The 15035-nt window shown below is 30.2% G+C and overlaps 1 protein-coding gene across 1 annotated transcript in view; it reads right to left on the bottom strand.

Annotated features, from left to right (window-relative positions):
* gpc6b (glypican 6b) overlaps positions 1-15035 on the bottom strand; it is a 52886-nt gene that overhangs the window by 37361 nt on the left and 490 nt on the right. Inside the window, exons 2-4 of the mRNA XM_016253108.1 lie at positions 13626-13784; positions 7852-8243; positions 4740-4905 (exon numbers count right to left, since the gene is read on the bottom strand). Coding sequence (XP_016108594.1) covers positions 4740-4905; positions 7852-8243; positions 13626-13784 — 717 coding nt within the window. The remainder of the gene's footprint in view (positions 1-4739; positions 4906-7851; positions 8244-13625; positions 13785-15035) is intronic.

The following is a 15035-nucleotide window of genomic DNA, read 5'->3' as shown; positions in this document are numbered from 1 at the left end:
AATGTCCAGATCATCGTTATCGACAAATTTTATTGCAATCTCAATATGATATTATTTATCACTCATCCCTATAAGAAAGTCAACAATTCTGATTCAGATTTCTGGCGCTGACATATGTATGCCTTATATCTGTAATTAATTTTATTAGAGGTACGAAGTGGCTCTTACCGATGTATTTGCTCCATTCTGGGTCCAGATCGGCCTGATTGGCCAGGCAGCCCTTCATCACATTCAGACAGTAGTTGTTGCAGGGCTTCAGCGTGAACAAACCCTGACAGTACGAGCAGTAGAGCATTTTAGTGAAGCCGCTGACGCACGCAGAGCTCATGGTGACCTGCGGATGGAAGATGACACACGCTATTCATTTGATGCATATGGATGGAAATCATACTGTCATGTTGAAATACATTAGTGAAAAATCTCATGCAAATTGGTCATGCGAGTTTCTCAAATTGCACAGAAAATTATACTTTTGAGAACATGCTGAGGGGTATATTCAATAGCTAAAACAAAAACTTAAAACAGAATTAATTTAAATTAACTTATTAAGATGATTAATTCTGGTATTTAGACAAAGTTTTAACAAAATTATGAGGCATAAACACACACAAATTGGATCTAAACATCCAGGAATCAAATTCTAAATTAATACTGGAAATAAACAACATTTCAGTTTTCAGATAAATGCAAAATAGATAACATAAGTTTATGATGTAAAGAGCTATTTCAGAATCTGCACTATTTGTAGGTCACAATCAAATGTAAGTTACGCTCCATTGGCATTTTTAACAAGAATATTATTTTTCTAAATACGCCAAGACCAAATATATTTGACTGGGTAGAAATTCTTTAAAAAATAAACAGTAAAACTAAGTACATTTTGAATTCAATTTTATTTTTTAGATTTTCTGTTTTCATTTTAATTTAAAGTTTTAGTAAATTTGTTGTGTTTTTGTCATTTGTATTATTATTTTTTAATATCTATATAGATTTCTTAAGTTTGAGTTATTTAACTTTATTGTAACAAACTAAATTAAAATGAGAAATGTTGCTTTTGCAACTAGTTGAAATAAGAAAAATAAAACAGGTAATGAAATGTTTTTATGGTTTTAGTTTTAGTTAATGATAATAACCCTGTACCTTGCGGTAAAAATGGCCGTGCATTTTGGTTATGAGCAGCTCAGACATTCTGCCTAACATCTCATTTTGTTTTTCACAGATGAAATAACGTCGTATGAGTTTGGAAACCGAGGGTGAGTAATCAGGCCATTAACACACTGAACAACCTTCTCCATTTGAGCTCACACACAACGCTGTGCATTTAAAGCAGTGACCTTCAACTGAGTCAACACTTCATCCAGAAGAAGCTGGTAATCCTTAAACCAACAAGAGCTGTAAACGCAGAAAGCTACTTTCTGTCACCATTTTCCTTCCTATGATTCAATACTGTGTATGTGATTGCAGAGCAGGAGATCTACAATATCTGGAGAACACACTATTTTTTTATAAACGATAAAAATATACTAGATCTGCGTATGGGTAACTGACTAGCTAAACCAGTTAAACACCAGCTTTTCCAGGCTGGGGGAACAGCTAAACCATCTTAAATCAGATAAGACCAGCAAACTAGCAGTCTGGTTTAATGTATTTCTAAAGGACGGTTTTAGAGTGATACAAATATAGAGCTATGATTTCCCACGCAAACGGAATCCAGTCATAATAATGGAATTTTCAGTATAACGCAATTCAGTTAGTTAGACATGCTTTTTGAGTATTTGAAAAAATAAATAAGACAGATTTATTTAGGTCTTAAAAAAGTAATTTTTGTTAAACTTTGAAAAACAATTGTGTGCTGGTTTTATGGTTTAAATTAATTAGAGATGCTTTTCGATTACAAAAATTTAACTTAACCATTAAAATAGAATACATAAAAATGAAAAATTTTTGATAAGGTCTTAAAAATGTCACTTTTGTTAAACTTTTAATCAATTGTATTCCTATTGTATAGGCTTATTATTTCAATTAAATAGATATGCTTTTTGATTTAAAAAATTTTATTTAACCATTAAAATGGAATAAAAGGAGTTTGGGGAAAAAAAATCGGAAAAACAGAATTTGGGGGAAAAACGCATTTCATAGGGCCTTTTTGATATACTTACAAACTAACTTAAATTGTTATTAAATTGTACATGTTTAATGATTTTAATTAATTAGACATGCTTTTGCATTACTCAAATTTACTTTAGCCTTTAAAACAGTATGAAGGAAAATTAAAACAGAAAACACAGAATTTGGGAAAAAATCTACAGAATTTGACAAAAAAAAAACAGATTTAATTTCTAAAAATTTAATTTAAACAAATTAATTTGTTACTTTTAATAAATGGTTACATTCTATATATTTCATGCTTTCAATTAATTAAACATGCTTCAAATTTAATTTAACCATTAAAACAGAATCCAGAAAAATGTAAACAGAAAAAAACACAATCCAGTAAAATTTTAAACAGAAAAAAGTGGAAAAGTCAAAAAGATTTCATAGTGCCCTAAAAATTTAATTTCTTTAAATTTTAGTAAATTGTTAAATTCTATAAGTTTCATGATTTCAATTAATTAGACATTTAACTTAACCATTAAAACAGAATGCAGAAAGATTTAAACTGAAAAAAAAAAAAAAAAACGGAATCCAGTAAAATTGAAACTAAAAAGATGAGGAAAAAACACAATTCATAGGGTCCTAAAAAAAAAAAAAAAACAATTTGTTCAATTCCGTAAGTTTCATGATTTCAATTAATTTGACATGCTTTACATTTAATGTAACCATTAAAACAGATTAAAAAAAACGAAAACGAAAAAACGAAACAAAAACGGAATTGAGTAAAATTTTAACTGAAAAGATGGAAAAAATAAAACACTTTTCATAAGGTCCTAAAATTTTAATAAATTGTTATTTAATGTAACCATTAAAACAGATTAAAAAAAACGAAAACGAAAAAACGAAACAAAAACGGAATTGAGTAAAATTTTAACTGAAAAGATGGAAAAAATAAAACACTTTTCATAAGGTCCTAAAATTTTAATAAATTGTTCAATTCCATAACTTTCATTATTTCAATTAATTAGACATGCTTTACATTTAATTTAACCAATAAACAGAATCCAGTAAAATTTTAACTCAAATAATTGTTGAACATTTTTGGGAATTTGGGAAAAAACAAAACAAAAGATTTCAAAGGGCTCTAAAAACATATGCTCTGATATAATTGTATATTCAAACCTCATGCATGAACACTGTATGTCATAATACAGTTCATACTGTCAGATGCTACAGGTTTCATTTTCCCTCATAAAATCACAAGCACAAATCAGCTATATTCTTCACCGTAAGGGTTTGAAATGACATAAGGGTGAATATTTACTGACAGCATCTTTATTTTGGGGAAAAAATTCCTAAATAAACAGACAACAATGTCTGCAATGAGCTGAATGAATAAGAACATAACTTGTTTGTTCACAATTAAACTCCACAGAGTAAGGCTTTTTATTTAAGCCCCTTTTATTTTATTTAAAATTCTGTTTTATATTTTATTTTTTTCTGGAATCTGTGTTTTATGATTTAGTACAAATTTATCATCAGAAAATGGTGTCAAATAAATAAATTAATACAACTTTAACAATTTAATCAATCTTTTAACATTTTGTCAAATAAAAATATAATAATTAATTTACAACAAACAATGCATTTTAATTTGTTTGCCAAATAAGATGCTGCACAAAAACAGAAATAAAAACAGGGATGAAATAAAAATATTATTATTATTTTGGAACAAATAAGCTAAAATGTATATAATAAATTGGATTAACTGATGAAAAATTGTGCACTTAAAATACATTTGGTTTATTAATACTATTAAATCTCATTCTTGTTTCATTTATGTGTCACTGAAAAATATGAATCACATTAACTTTATTAGTTTATGTTAAAACTGAGTAATAATGGATGAATATTTTCATAAATCATAAATCTCAAAGTGTGCAAGCTCATAAAAATACATTATATAAAATATATGAAATATTGAAATCTAACTCAAAATCCATTTTATTTCCCAAAATTTTGTTTTTTTTTGTTTGTTTTTGTGTGGATTCTGTGTTTTATTATTTAATACAAATTAATCATCAAAATTTTTTGTCTAATTAAATTTATTAATAAAACTTTAACAATTTAATAATTTTTTTTAAAAACTGTAAATGAAATGAAAATATAACTATTTATTTACAGCAAAACATTGCATTTTTATTTTTTGTCAAATATGATGCTGCACAACAGAACTGTGTAAATTAAAACATGGACGAAAATATATCTTAGTTGTATCATATTCCTTAAAAATAATGATATTATTATTACTTTGAGAAGTACATTTTAGCACACAAGAGTAACATATTTCTGTCATAATTTCTTCAAGTTAAACCAAACTTTTATTTTAGCGGTCTGTCGTGAAGATCTTTGAGTTTCCGTATGAGTTTGACTGACTGTTTTTGCATTTATTTCTGCTGTTAGATTAATTCAGTAAAAATGTCCAGATCATCGTTATCGACAAATTTTATTGCAATCTCAATCTGATATTATTTATCACTCATCCCTATAAGAAAGTCAACAATTCTGATTCAGATTTCTGGAGCTGACATATGTATGCCTTATATCTGTAATTCATTTTATTAGAGGTACGAAGTGGCTCTTACCGATGTATTTGCTCCATTCTGGGTCCAGATCGGCCTGATTGGCCAGGCAGCCCTTCATCACATTCAGACAGTAGTTGTTGCAGGGCTTCAGCGTGAACAAACCCTGACAGTACGAGCAGTAGAGCATTTTAGTGAAGCCGCTGACGCACGCAGAGCTCATGGTGACCTGCGGATGGAAGATGACACACGCTATTCATTTGATGCATATGGATGGAAATCATACTGTCATGTTGAAATACATTAGTGAAAAATCTCATGCAAATTGGTCATGCGAGTTTCTCAAATTGCACAGAAAATTATACTTTTGAGAACATGCTGAGGGGTATATTCAATAGCTAAAACAAAAACTTAAAACAGAATTAATTTAAATTAACTTATTAAGATGATTAATTCTGGTATTTAGACAAAGTTTTAACAAAATTATGAGGCATAAACACACACAAATTGGATCTAAACATCCAGGAATCAAATTCTAAATTAATACTGGAAATAAACAACATTTCAGTTTTCAGATAAATGCAAAATAGATAACATAAGTTTATGATGTAAAGAGCTATTTCAGAATCTGCACTATTTGTAGGTCACAATCAAATGTAAGTTACGCTCCATTGGCATTTTTAACAAGAATATTATTTTTCTAAATACGCCAAGACCAAATATATTTGACTGGGTAGAAATTCTTTAAAAAATAAACAGTAAAACTAAGTACATTTTGAATTCAATTTTATTTTTTAGATTTTCTGTTTTCATTTTAATTTAAAGTTTTAGTAAATTTGTTGTGTTTTTGTCATTTGTATTATTATTTTTTAATATCTATATAGATTTCTTAAGTTTGAGTTATTTAACTTTATTGTAACAAACTAAATTAAAATGAGAAATGTTGCTTTTGCAACTAGTTGAAATAAGAAAAATAAAACAGGTAATGAAATGTTTTTATGGTTTTAGTTTTAGTTAATGATAATAACCCTGTACCTTGCGGTAAAAATGGCCGTGCATTTTGGTTATGAGCAGCTCAGACATTCTGCCTAACATCTCATTTTGTTTTTCACAGATGAAATAACGTCGTATGAGTTTGGAAACCGAGGGTGAGTAATCAGGCCATTAACACACTGAACAACCTTCTCCATTTGAGCTCACACACAACGCTGTGCATTTAAAGCAGTGACCTTCAACTGAGTCAACACTTCATCCAGAAGAAGCTGGTAATCCTTAAACCAACAAGAGCTGTAAACGCAGAAAGCTACTTTCTGTCACCATTTTCCTTCCTATGATTCAATACTGTGTATGTGATTGCAGAGCAGGAGATCTACAATATCTGGAGAACACACTATTTTTTTATAAACGATAAAAATATACTAGATCTGCGTATGGGTAACTGACTAGCTAAACCAGTTAAACACCAGCTTTTCCAGGCTGGGGGAACAGCTAAACCATCTTAAATCAGATAAGACCAGCAAACTAGCAGTCTGGTTTAATGTATTTCTAAAGGACGGTTTTAGAGTGATACAAATATAGAGCTATGATTTCCCACGCAAACGGAATCCAGTCATAATAATGGAATTTTCAGTATAACGCAATTCAGTTAGTTAGACATGCTTTTTGAGTATTTGAAAAAATAAATAAGACAGATTTATTTAGGTCTTAAAAAAGTAATTTTTGTTAAACTTTGAAAAACAATTGTGTGCTGGTTTTATGGTTTAAATTAATTAGAGATGCTTTTCGATTACAAAAATTTAACTTAACCATTAAAATAGAATACATAAAAATGAAAAATTTTTGATAAGGTCTTAAAAATGTCACTTTTGTTAAACTTTTAATCAATTGTATTCCTATTGTATAGGCTTATTATTTCAATTAAATAGATATGCTTTTTGATTTAAAAAATTTTATTTAACCATTAAAATGGAATAAAAGGAGTTTGGGGAAAAAAAATCGGAAAAACAGAATTTGGGGGAAAAACGCATTTCATAGGGCCTTTTTGATATACTTACAAACTAACTTAAATTGTTATTAAATTGTACATGTTTAATGATTTTAATTAATTAGACATGCTTTTGCATTACTCAAATTTACTTTAGCCTTTAAAACAGTATGAAGGAAAATTAAAACAGAAAACACAGAATTTGGGAAAAAATCTACAGAATTTGACAAAAAAAAAACAGATTTAATTTCTAAAAATTTAATTTAAACAAATTAATTTGTTACTTTTAATAAATGGTTACATTCTATATATTTCATGCTTTCAATTAATTAAACATGCTTCAAATTTAATTTAACCATTAAAACAGAATCCAGAAAAATGTAAACAGAAAAAAACACAATCCAGTAAAATTTTAAACAGAAAAAAGTGGAAAAGTCAAAAAGATTTCATAGTGCCCTAAAAATTTAATTTCTTTAAATTTTAGTAAATTGTTAAATTCTATAAGTTTCATGATTTCAATTAATTAGACATTTAACTTAACCATTAAAACAGAATGCAGAAAGATTTAAACTGAAAAAAAAAAAAAAAAACGGAATCCAGTAAAATTGAAACTAAAAAGATGAGGAAAAAACACAATTCATAGGGTCCTAAAAAAAAAAAAAAAACAATTTGTTCAATTCCGTAAGTTTCATGATTTCAATTAATTGGACATGCTTTACATTTAATGTAACCATTAAAACAGATTAAAAAAAACGAAAACGAAAAAAACGAAACAAAAACGGAATTGAGTAAAATTTTAACTGAAAAGATGGAAAAAATAAAACACTTTTCATAAGGTCCTAAAATTTTAATAAATTGTTCAATTCCATAACTTTCATTATTTCAATTAATTAGACATGCTTTACATTTAATTTAACCAATAAACAGAATCCAGTAAAATTTTAACTCAAATAATTGTTGAACATTTTTGGGAATTTGGGAAAAAACAAAACAAAAGATTTCAAAGGGCTCTAAAAACATATGCTCTGATATAATTGTATATTCAAACCTCATGCATGAACACTGTATGTCATAATACAGTTCATACTGTCAGATGCTACAGGTTTCATTTTCCCTCATAAAATCACAAGCACAAATCAGCTTGACAGGGCAGTAAGCACCACTTTATGAACCACACGGTTAACAGCTCACCTTGGAAACCCTGTTAGCCACTTCCCGTCCAACCATGAGGCCCTGGACGAAGGTGCGGGCGGTGATGAACGCTCGTGTAACCTGAGACTTGAGCTTCTTGGGAACGTCTCCAAAGGGCTTAAGCTGCTCCATGTACTTGCTGATGCATTCCAGATAGTCTTCGGTGATGAGGTACTGGGAATTCAGGAGCTGGAACATGCGCTCCAGCAGACGCATCCAGAAATCGTTCAGCATCTCCTCCAGATTGACGTTGCCGCCTGTGTAGTATCTCTTCAGCTCGGCGAACAGGCCCTGGAAGACCTCGGCGTTCTGCAAGTAGGGCTTCCCGTACGTGCGCAGAAACATCTCGTTCAGAGAGCGCTCGGTGTTCTCCAGCAACTCCAAGAAGAAATCTGTTAAAACATGAAATACGGCTTTTCTGTGTCAATTAATACTGAGAACATGGACTCATTTAGTTAGTTTCTCTACATGCCTAGTGCTCACTTCGTTACCTCCAATATACACTGTAAAAAAAAAGATTTTTTTTACGACAAGAATGCACTTTTTCAGACATTTTACTTCAAAATTTTATGTTTAATTCATTTTGTTAACTGCCATTTATTTGTAATTATTTGTGAAATTTACTAGCAATTTCTGAGTGAAAATTGTTTCAAATTAAATCTACACCAAATGTTTTTTGAATTGGTCAGTATTGGTTAGTAAGGTAAGTAAACTGACATGTTATTGAGGGATAAACAAATCAACAGAAGTAGCTAGCATTATCTAGCTAGCAAGATCCTGCATCAATTTGATTCACTTTTTGCAAGAGAGTCGGCACAATTCACTTCTCTGCTGGAAATTACGGGATTGTTATGAAAAATATGACTTTAAATGCATTCACAAGACACACAGCTGCTGCCATGAAAGTTTGAGAAGGCAGCTGAAAGGAAATACATGGCTATATTAATGCAAGTGAATCAAGTGAATTTATTTATTTAATTTACATTTTCACAAAGAGTTTAAAAGAAATGTTATATATTCCAAAGCTTTATTTATATACATTTATTTATATTAATTTAAAGTTGCATATTAATTGTGAAAGTGGCTTATGTGTAAAGCATTATATATATATATACACACACACACACACACATACACACTTTAACATATAAATGTTACTACATATTTTCCAAGCATAAATAAAAATAGTCATAAATAAAAAGAATCATTAGATGACATTAAAAGACTCAAGATTTAAGGATCAATAAAATAAGCAAAAAATAATCAATTGTACTGTAATTTTAAATCTTTACCAATCTTTGCCACTATCCTTAAAACATAACGTTTTACCCATTTGTCAAAAATAAGTTTGTAATCATTTAAAATATAATAAATTGATTATTTTAATAATGATCAATTTAATTTAATATTTTAATAAGTACAGGTCAGCATAAGCATGTCATTTCATTTTTGCATAAACATATCTGTTACGCTGATTGAGGATGGGATATTATTTGATATTTTAATACCCATAATTTGGTATTTTATTTTCACAAGTTATTTGAAACATTGCACTAAATACTTAATATGTTTTCTGTGTATATGAAATCACTTTTGTAAATTTAATTGGATGTGGACACAAAATGGGACGACTCGTCTTTGATATATATATATATGTGTGTGTGTGTGTGTGTGTGTGTGTGTGTGTGTGTCTCTCTCTCTGTGTGTGTGTGTGTGTCTCTCTCTCTCTCTCTCTCTGTGTGTGTGGTGTGTGTGTCGGGGGGGGCGTGTCTCTGTGTTTGTGTGTGTGTGTGTGTATACAGTATGTGTTTGAGTGAGTGTGAGTGTGTGTGCGTGTCTGTTTGTGTGTGTGTCTGTTTGTGCGTGAGTGAGTGTGTCTGTGTGTGTGAGTGTGTGTGTGTCTGTGTGTGCGTGTGTGTCTGTGTGTGTGCGTATATACAGTATGTGTGTGTGTGCGAGTGAGTGTGTGTGTCTGTTTGTGTGTGTGTCTGTTTGTGCGTGAGTGTGTGTGTCTGTGTGTCTGTGTGAGTGTGTGTGTGTGTGTGTGTGTGTGTGTGTGTGTCTCTGTGGGTGTGTGTGTGTGTCTCTCTGTGTGTGTGTGTGTGTGTGTCTCTCTGTGTGTGTGTCTCTCTCTGTGTCTGTGTGTGTGTGTGTGTGTGTGTGTGTGTGTGTGTGTGTGTGTGTGTGCACGCGCGTGAGTGTGTGTGTGTGATTTAAAATAAAATTTCAGTGACCAAACAGATCCTCAAAAAAATAATAATAAACAAATACATAGTTCATTAATTTATAATTATTTCATAAATAATAAATCATAATTTATTTATTATTTTTTCATGATAACAAAACTATACATGCTTTCTGTTGGGATGTGTATCAGACAGTACATTGATAACACACAAGTAATGTTATGTTTTCCACTTTAATAGATTTTCCTTTAATGATTATATTGTGTTTTGTTAAAAAAAAAAATCAGTAAAATAGCTGCTGTTCAGTTTAATTTAAGTTACTCAAGACAAACATCCACAGAGTTTTTTGAGAAAGAGCTAAATCACAATAAAGAACACAAAACTGAAATCACTTCACATCTTAGTGCTTACAGATAATCCAGAGATGAGTTTAAATGCTTAAACGCTGTTTTAAATTCATGTTGGCTTCCCTTTAAGCTGCTAATGAGAGAATCAAACGACTTCCTGCAGGTTGTACAGGAATAGGAATAGTCCTGTTCACTGATCGGATGTAATTGCTTTCAATCAATGTAATTGTTTTCTCTTTTCTGTGTGTTGTGTCTCACTTTTGATTTATCCCTGCAGTCAAATCCATTTAATGCATAACTAAACTATTTCTTTCTTTGAATAGAAATGGGTTTGCAACATCACGCTTTAATCCAGCACACATAAGAATAATATCCAATCAGTTTTAGCATGCATTCATTCGGGACGCTCTGTAAAGACTGAAACCGTAAGCAAGTGGAGGGTCAATCGCAGAGTCGGACTGTTTTGATGAGCACATCACTTTCCAGATAATTCTTCACTTTCTTCTGTTAAGTGCTTCTTCATGAGGTCCGTTTCAATGCCATTCCGTTTATCTGAATTCAGCACACACTGTTGCTAACGTTCTCCCTGACAAACTCGTCAGCGCTCTTTGTTTGTGCGTCCCGATCATCACAGCGCATGATGAAACCTCTCAATGTCACGGTAAACAGGAGATTTATTCACACAGAAAACATGCTGGGAATTATACAACTGATCGTTCCTGTTCTGGATGCTGCAATAAATGTTTGTCTTTAATATTTTAATATGGCATAGCTGCGATAAAGCACTCAGGGTTGTGCAATATTAACATACGACATAGGTTCTTGTACTTTATCATGTAAGATGCACAGAAAGTCGCTTTGGATAAAATGATGAAAGCTTTGACAAATAATAACTGTCTGCCAAATAATAAATGTAATAGTAATTGTAAAAATTAAAAAAATATATTAATTAATTAATAAAATAAAGAAACAAATAAATAAAGAAAAAAGAAAAAAAAAAGACAAATTTAAATTAAAAATTAACAATTTTATTAAATAAAAAAAAATTAAAATAAAAACATGTAATGAAAAATAAACAAAACGTAAAAATCAAATATAAAAATGTTCTTGTAGTTTATCATGTAGAGCTAAAATGCACAGAAAGTCGCTTTGGATAAAATAATTAAATCTTTGACAAATAGTAATTGTCTGCCAAATAATAAATGTAATAGAAATTGCTAAAATGTAAGTAAATAAATAAATAAAATTGTTAAAAAAAAATTACAATAATAATAAAAAAAAGAAAATAATAATATTAAAATAAAAAATAAAACAAAATAAAATAAATTAAGTCATTAAAAAAAAAAGTTAAAATAATATAATATTAAATAAAAAATTTAAATAAAAACATGTAATGAAAAATAAACAAAACGTAAAAATCTAAATGTAGAAAATGTTCTTGTATTTTATCATGTAAAGCTAAGATGCACAGAAAGTCGCTTTGGATAAAATAGTAGTTTTCTGCCAAATAATAAATGTAATAATAATTGTAAAAATGTACAAATTAATTAATTAATTAATAAAAAAAATTTAAATATGTAATAAAAATGTATAAAGGTTATAAAAAATAAATATAAAATCAATAATAAATAATAAATGTATATGCAGGAAAAAAATGGATTAATGAATTCGCTTAGAAAACACATTTGTCGTCAGTATGAGCAAATAAACATTTATAAACAGACCTTCAACCGCATTATGATTTTAGGAAATGAGTTTCAGGGAGGCCTTGTTTATATTGACAGTCTGTGCTGTAAACTACAATGGAAGGATTATAAATATTTAATCTTTGAATCAATCTGTGATTTTATTTTTATTTTTTATTTAGATTAACTTAGAAACAAACATTGTAACATTTTGCGTAATGACCTTCAATAACCAATTACAGAAATTTGTTTTCAGTGGTTTACTATTATATATTTTGTATCTGTACTTATGGAAATATTACAGAAAAACTGTATGTGAAATGTGAAATGCCTTCCTTAGTCTATTTCCTACATTATTATTTTTCTGCTATGCGTACCAAACAAATATCAACATTTCCTTCATAACATGACTTTAGTATGAATTTACTGTGGCATTCACATGTTTGGGATCTGTAGGATTTATAATGTTTTTGAAAGAAGTCTCTTCTGCTTCAGCAAGGCTGCATTTATTTGATAACGAAAATACAGTAACAATTTTGAAATATTATTACAATATAAAATAGCTGTTTTCAATGTGAATATCTATTAAAATGTAAATTATTGCTGTATTTTCAGCATCATTACTCCAGTCTTCAGTGTCACATGATCTTCAGAAATCAGTATAATATTCTTATTTGCTGCTCGAGAAACATTTCTGATTATTATCAATGTTGAAAACAGTTGTGCTGCTTTATATTTTTGTGGAAACTGTGATACATTTAATTTTTCAGGATTCACAGAAACAGAAAGTTCAAAAGAACAGCATTTATTTGAAATAGAAATCTTTTGTAACATTATAAACGCCTTTACTCTCACTTTTGATCAATTTAATGCTTCCTTGCTGAATAAAAGTATTAATTTTTTAACTCATTGTTGCCCAATGCACTGAATCTCTAATTATGCAATTTGGTGCATGCTTACATACAATGATCTAAATATCAGTCGTCACTCTATATCTCCAGTAATCTGTCTCAGTAAGATGAGATTGAAATGATCAGAACATATAATGCAGTGATTGAGAGCTGAAGAAATAAAGGCTCCTCCTCAGATGTGAGATGTTCTGGAGGCTTGTGAAGATCATTCCTCCGCTGAGGAACAGTGAAAGTAAAGCTTCTGGAAACAAACGCTCCTCAAAAGATCCTGAGGATCAGATTTGAGACTCTAAAACATGATTGATGGAGAATCAAGTAAAGCTGAGCTGCTTCAGTCCAGTAAGTGTTCATCTGGAGATATGACTGCAGTTATTCTGACGCTAACTTGATCAAAATCAGTAGATCTGAGAGCAAAAAGACACGTGAAGCTCCAGCTGAAAAGATGACAGAAGGCATGCAGTAGATTGTGTGCAACAGGTTTAACAGCAGTTATCTTGGTCATCATTTATAAGCCTGAAAATGTGGATTTTCTAGGGTTAATAATCTCTGACTACACTAAATAAGCAGCTTTTGAGTGTTAACAGTCTCATAATAACTCGACTCTTTCCTCAATCTAATCGATGAACGTTAAAGAACAAATCGTACCATCAAACCTTTTATGTCCGGTCATAAACGCGTCCCTCAGCTCTTCGCTCGTGTCGTCCATGAGCTTCTCAAAGTCCCGTGAGCTTCTCTGGCTGAACTTCTCCTCCATTTCTGCATTACAGCAGGTTTTCTGAGGAACGCAAACCCGCAGGTCCTCTCCTACAGACCACAGAAAGACACGTCAACTCAATTTAACACTGAGAATAATCAGAAATGTTTCTCGAGCAGCAAATCAGCATATTATACTGATTTCTGAAGATCATGTGACACTGAAGACTGGAGTAATGATGCTGAAAATACAGCTGCGCATCACAGAAATAAATTACAGTTCAACAGATATTCACATAGAAAACAGCTGTTTTAAATTGTAATAATATTTCACCATTTTTACTGTATTTTTGATCAATTAAATGCAGTCTTGGTGAAGCAGAAGAGATGCATGAGACAAACAGTCAGTCACTGAACGGGGGCATCTATGTCCTTCACATCGCAATGACGGCCCGTTAAAGTGAGTCCACAATCAAGCTCTTTTATTATCAATTATGATCTCTGATGGGCATCTCTCGTCGAGTCTAATAAAGCATTTACATTCACTTCAGTCCTCTCTCTCGTCTTGTTGTGGCTGTTAATGTGGGCAGCGGAGCTCACAGATCGTCTCAGCAATCGGTCATTTCCATAGTTTTGTTTTGTTTTGTTTTGGAGTTGCATATTTCATGTCAGCTCAATTTGAGTTTTCTAAAATGCAATGGTTTTTTAATGTGGGCAGCGGAGCTCACAGATCGTCTCAGCAATCGGTCATTTCCATAGTTTTGTTTTGGAGTTGCATATTTCATGTCAGCTCAATTTGAGTTTTCTAAAATGCAATGGTTTTTGAATCAAGGACAGATTTGAACCCATCACATACAAGATGAAACCGATCATATCGTGATGAAAGCTCAGAATTTACAGTATATGATCATTTAACAATTCAGCTAAACTCCAAAAGAATAGTTCACCCAATAATTGTAATTGTTGTTCATCATTTACTTATTATAATGTCATTGCAATCCTCTATTATTTTCATTATTTTGTGAAAGAGGAGATGTTAGGCAGAATGACCGAACTGCTCTTTTCCAAAAAAACAGAAGTGGATTATTTACTGTACACTGCCAAGCTCGAAAAAAACATATAAAAAATTTTTAAAGGTAAAAATAAAATTACAATATTATTTTTGTTATTTTTTTATTTAAATAAAATGTAAAATAAAATATAAAAATAAATAAAAATAATAATAATAATATAAACAAACAAAAATAAAGTAAAATTAAATTAAATTAAATATAATATATTTTAATAATTTTTTTATTTTACTTTTGGTTTAAATAAAATGTAAAAAATAAAAAAAACATGTTAAAAAGTAAAAAATAAAGT

Source organism: Sinocyclocheilus grahami, unplaced genomic scaffold (assembly GCF_001515645.1).
Source record: "Sinocyclocheilus grahami isolate Dianchi unplaced genomic scaffold, SAMN03320097.WGS_v1.1 scaffold1158.1, whole genome shotgun sequence".
Classification (NCBI taxonomy): Eukaryota; Metazoa; Chordata; class Actinopteri; order Cypriniformes; family Cyprinidae; genus Sinocyclocheilus; species Sinocyclocheilus grahami.
The sequence above is the reverse complement of the archived record's forward strand: the minus strand, read 5'-3'. Positions and strand labels throughout refer to the sequence as shown.